This window comes from Oratosquilla oratoria, chromosome 6, assembly GCF_046742065.1.
Source record: "Oratosquilla oratoria isolate Oo_2021 chromosome 6, ASM4674206v1, whole genome shotgun sequence".
Lineage (NCBI taxonomy): Eukaryota > Metazoa > Arthropoda > Malacostraca > Stomatopoda > Squillidae > Oratosquilla > Oratosquilla oratoria.
In genome coordinates this window covers 62,480,054-62,486,053 of record NC_134782.1, presented here as the reverse complement: position 1 = coordinate 62,486,053, position 6,000 = coordinate 62,480,054, and the positions used below count along the sequence as shown (strand labels likewise).

The following is a 6,000-nucleotide window of genomic DNA, read 5'->3' as shown; positions in this document are numbered from 1 at the left end:
TGAGAATTGTAAATCTAACTAGCCCCCCCTGCGAGAAGATGCAATATATCAATAAAAATCTGAGTGGGGGTCATTATGTACATGAAACAACTTGGCAGTAGTCAGAATGAAAGGTAGAATGATATTTTATACACATGGGGTTTACATTCTACTGTAGTAGAGTGAACACTAAAAACCTACAGTAATCCTGGTTTTGATTACTGGTCATCTGGTGATATGACCTGGTGGGGTTTCCATTCAAGCTCTTGTAGTCTCCATGTTCAGGTCCAATCATTGCTTCAAGTTTCATACATATACCAAAGACTTTTTCCTCCTTATAAGGAAGGTAGCCATTTCAATTAGTGGTAAACTTGCAGCCCTACAGTGGCAGACCCACCCCACAGATCTCTCTGGGAAGAATTAAACGTTGGACTGTTGTCGGTGTGGGACTGTTTCCATGTTACCAACTGAAAATGGTACGGGAAGGGGAGTAGTCAAATGTTGTCAACTCCCCATGTGTGAAAAAGAGTATATGATGTAAGTTGATAGGACCTGATCCTGGGCCCTGTCCAGAGACTGTATATCAGCACCCCAGGGACCTCCTGATAAAGGTGAGGATGTTAACAGGTTTTGAAAAAGGGAAGCGTCACTATCTTGCAGAACCACCACATGCAGGTACCCAACATTGGAACCCATTTTATGACCTTCAGTTTTACCTTAATTTGCAAGGTCATAAAGGTTCATAATTTTTATGTAATCATTTTGATGATAACCGTTTATTTTGAATTCATCATCCTCAAAATTATCAAGCTTACGGTTGTATAGTTCCACAGTAGGAGTGAATACATGGTATTTTCTTGCCCAGATTTTTCTGAAACAAAAGGCATAGTGATTCAGATGGGGAAGTAGATAAGAAGTAAATATGTATTCTGAAAACCTACTGCAGCAAATTACTATCTGAATGAGAAAAACACATATCTATCTATATAACAAAAGATTTTTCTCCCTTATAAGGGAGGTAGCCAAGTCATAAGGCATGTACCCTCTCCCACCCATTTCACTTTCACCCATTACATTCCCATCTGTACCCTTTCCTTCCCCTCATCTTAGCTTCTCATGGATGATGGGTTATCTCTGTATCCCACCCGCTGCCCTGGGTCAGAAGCAAGGCAGTAAGACACAGTACATCCACAGCAAGGCCATAAACACATATAGATTAGCAAAACATTAGCTGATTTTGCAAATATACATATTTACCTAATTGTACCCAGAGCCCCGACAAGGGGAGGGGCATGGGGGGGACCAATGCCCCGGGGTGGCACTTTTTTTTGGGGGGGAGGGGAGCACTTTTGGTGAAAGAAGGTAAAACAAATTCCCCTTAATGTACTTTTAATGCATGATTTGTTTATCATGAGCTGTGTGTATGAATGATGTGTGTATAAACATTGTTTTGCGGATGAATGTTACATGCGAATCGTGCTAGTGACCATCAGATGTGAAAGGTGATGGTAGTGGTGGTGTGTGTGGAGGGGGGGCGGCACTTTTCGACTCGCCCCAGGGTGGCACTTACCCATGTCAGGGCCCTGATTGTACCTAGTTGTATATCCAACCCCTACAGGCCCCACATCAAAGTTCTGATGGTGAAATAAAACAAGAAAAGAAACCTTTTAAAATAAATTACAAGCATATGGTCTCTTAACAACAGAAGGAAACTAATTATTATCTACAAACAATTTACAAGTACCACACTTCACTATGTTTCCTCAGCATGGTTCCTAACAATCAGCAAAAAACATGAACACTTTACAAGCTAAACAAATTAGAACATTGAGAGCAATAGCAGAATGCATCAAAAACACCTTCAGCAGGACAGTCTGGAATGGACATCTAGAACGACCTCTGGAGTGCAGCTATTTTTCGATAAATTGGAGGAAACACCTAGTTGGTATTGTATTGGGACAGGGGAGATTTGTTTATTGAGTTACCAAAATTATATATTACAGTAAATTCACTTAGTGGTAACAATATAAAATGGGGGATGATAAAGATAGACAAAAATATAGTGAACCAACAAAGAGAAGACTAAATGTAACAGGGTTGAATTGCCATTAGGTGTCATCCCCCAAAAAGAGTTGTAACATGGAAACACCAAAGAGGAATCAAAAGTACAAAAATATTGTATTTTCAGGGTTTGCAAGAGAAAATGGAATACTAGGTAGAGGTATAGATTTGGAAAGGGAAACAAGGTATAAAAATATCCTAAGAAATCAGGAGATTACAGAATGAATAAATTAGATTATAGATCTGAAAGCAGAATACAGGGCAATGTATAGAGAAATGAATGAGTTGAAAAGACAAAATGCTGAAACATACAGGGAACTTGATGATCTAAAAAAGGAATCATAGTAAAAAATGAGAGCAAAAGAATGAAAAATGAAGATACTAACAAAAATAAGGCTTTGAAAAAAGGAGTAAAAGAACAATTACAAACAGTGACTGAGAAAGTTGAAGAAACCATAAAAGAGACAGATCTTCAAGAAATAAAAAATTAATGGAAAGTGGATCAAGAAAACCAAAAATTAACTTTTATAGAAATTGTATGAGTGGAAATGAAAAAGAAAGTCATTACAATAATTAAAGAGTAAGAAAACTGGGTCAGGGACACAGCTGATAGAAAACAAGTGTATAGTAGTTTATGGTATTAAAGAAAAACACAATGTAGCTAGATGCTTAAGAGAAAAAGAGAAAGAAATAGCAAAATAATCGGAAAGAGATACAAGAGGAGGGGCAAGAGATGGGAAAGGAAATGAAGGAAATGCATAGAATGGGACTATACTAAAAAAAAAAAAAAAAAAAAAATGAACCACTAAAAATTGAATTAAGTTTTCAAATGATAGCGGAGGAAGTACTAACAAAAACAGCAAAGTTGGCAAAATAAATTAAATTACAAAAATATATGGAATATGGATAAAAAAGAAATGAGCAATGTGGAAAAAAGGGGGGAAAGACACTGAAAAAAATTAAGGCTATGAAAAAAAAAGACAGAGACCAAATTTTTTTTTTTTTTTTTTAACTGGACTTGAGGCTGAGAAAATTGTATATCATCAATAGGAAACACAGGAAAAAAATAAAAAAATAAAAGTAACATATACCAACATAGATGGCATGATTTCAGGATTAAATGAATTAACTGATTATTTGGAGGAAGAGAAACCGGATATAATTAGAACCATGGAGATTAAATTAAAAGGTCCACTACCACCAAATACTGTTGGACAAGGTTTATGTAATCACTGGATAAAAAATAGGAGAAACAAGGTGGAGTCATGTTTTTGACTAAGGCTTAAATGTGACAAAGATAACAGAAGTAAATAATAATGTGGAATTGATTATGATACAAGTTGAAAATAGCGACATGAAAAGTAGAAAATTTGTAGTGATATATGTGCCCCCGAAAACATATTCTTGGAGAGTGACCATTCCACATTGTTGGAATACACAAAGCAGGCATTAAATGAAATACTGAAAGGAAGGAACTTGGTAATTATGGGTGACTTTAACTCTAAAGAAATATGTTGGGAGATGACAGTGAAAGGTGGAGAGGAACCTTTGGGGAAATATACTACTGGACATGACCATTGAATACACAATGACTTAATGGGTAAAAGAGAATACCAGGTATAAAAATAATGAAGAACCATCAACACTAGATTTGATATTTATTTCAGAGCCGGAAATTGTGGCTAAAATGGAATACAAGACACCAACTGTAAAGAGTGAAGAGGGAAGAAATGAGAAACAGAAAAGGAAGACTAAGGTACAACAAAACAAATTTGGGAAACTCAGAAAGTTCTTTCAAAAAGCAAATTGGGAAAACTTCTTTAATGAAGAAAGACAGATGGAAGAGAAATGGATGATATTAAAAGAAATCTATAATGAAGGGGTGGATAAATACATACATATACCAAAGGCTTTTTCCCCTTATAAGGTAGGTAGCCAGAAAACAAAGGCACAAAAACCACTCCCACCCATTCCATCCCTAACATACTCCACTCCCATCCACCCTCTTCCCTCCCTCTTATCTTGGCACCTCCTGGATGACAGGTTATCCCTGCATCTCGGCCACTGCCCTGGGTCAGAAGTAGTGTCACAAGACACAGCACATCCACAGCAAGGCCGCTTCATTGAATTGGTGACCCCTCCCTCACTGTCCCCTCTTTCAGAAAAGGAGAAGATGGGGAGAAATCCCTTCAGGCTTCATCAATTTATTTTTCACACATACTCCCTCATCCCCCATCACCCATCCCACACCCATTCCAACTCATGCATCACAGCATCATGTACCAAAACAAACAAAGGAAAAGGTGTATATTAAAAAAATGCTGGTACAATGAAAAATGTAGAGAGGCAAAATATAGAAGAGACAAAGCTTGGAAAAGACGAAAAAAAAGAAGAAAATATGGGTAAGTGGCAAATATATATCAAACTAAGAAATGAATATGTAAAAATACACAAGGAAAAAAAATAAAATAAGAAAAATATATAATAGAAAAATGTAAGGATCAACCTAAATTATTCTACAGATGTGTAAATAGTAAATTAGAAAAATAAACAGGAAATAATGAAAATGCATCAGAGGAATGCAGAAAATGTAGATGTAGAAATGGCTGAAATTATGAACAAACATTTCAAATCTGTATTCACAAATAGAAATACAATTGGGATGAAGGAAAGGGAGAAACATCCCCCCAATGAAAGAAATAATCATGACACAGAAAGAAATAAGGGACCAAATAATAAACCTTAATGTCAGAAAATCACACAGCCTGGACAGAATTACAAATTGCATACTAAAAGAATGTATAGATGGACTAACAGACAAAATATCTAAGATAATAGAGTGCTCACTTAAAGAAGGAAAGGTACTGCAAGACTGGAAAAATGACAATATTGTGCCAATATATAAAGGGGGAGATATGATGGACTAAACATCTGGAAGAAAACAATATGCTGAATCCAAAACAATTTGATTTTAGACAAGGAAGATCATGTGCCACAAACTTGATTTTTTATTTAAGGTTAATAGATATAATGCAAGAAAGGAACGGATGGGCAAATTGTGCTTTTCTGGATTTACAAAAGGCATTTGATAAAGTACCAAATAAAAAAGCTATTAGGGAAACTCAAAACAAGAGGAGGTGTATAAGGAAAATATCTAAATGCATGGAAGATTTCATGCATTGGAAAAAATGAGGGTGGTACTTAGAGATAAAAACTTGACCTGGGAAGAAATGATAAGTGGAGTCCCACAGGGTTCACTATTAGTTCCAATAATGTTTGCTATATATACAAATGACATAGATGAAGCATAGAATGTTAAATGAACTTCTCTGCAGATGATGCAAAACTACTAAAGAAAATAGGTACAGAAAAAGACTGAATCACAACAGAGAGACCTGGACAAAGTCTGGGAATGGAGCCAAAAGTGGGAAGTGAACTTCAACATCCAGAAAGGTAGTATAATCAAACTTGGAAAAAGTAATATATATGTATATATATATATATATATATATATATATATATATATATATATATATCAGGACAATATAAAATCAACAATAACATATCACCAGACAAACATATATATCAGGACAATATAAAATCAACAATAAAATATCACCAGACAAACATATAAACAAAATAGTCAGAGAAACCTACAATTTACTAAGATCAATAAAGGTGGCTTTTAATTACTTGCATGAAGTATAAAAAAAAAAAAAAAAAAAAAATCACACTGATAAGACCAAGATTGGAGTATGCTGCAACACTATGAACACCCAGCACAAAAACGAATATAAAAAAATTAGAAAGAAAGGAGGGAGTCACAAGGTGTGCAAAGATGATGTGTGGAACAAGGAGGATGGGAGGAAATAGAAGGAAGGGTAGTGAGTGGTGGTATGAGGAAGCAAAGAAGGTTGTAGAAAAGAAGAAGTGAGCTTTCATAGATTGGTTACAAAATAG

General features: G+C 35.5%; 1 protein-coding gene across 1 annotated transcript in view; it reads right to left on the bottom strand.

The window, feature by feature from the left end:
- Positions 1 to 6,000, bottom strand: part of LOC143026037 (protein O-linked-mannose beta-1,2-N-acetylglucosaminyltransferase 1-like) — a 48,154-nt gene that overhangs the window by 21 nt on the left and 42,133 nt on the right. The window contains exon 13 of the mRNA XM_076186027.1: positions 1 to 850. This exon is cut by the window's left edge and continues 21 nt beyond it. Coding sequence (XP_076042142.1) covers positions 697 to 850 — 154 coding nt within the window. The 3' untranslated portion in view covers positions 1 to 696. The remainder of the gene's footprint in view (positions 851 to 6,000) is intronic.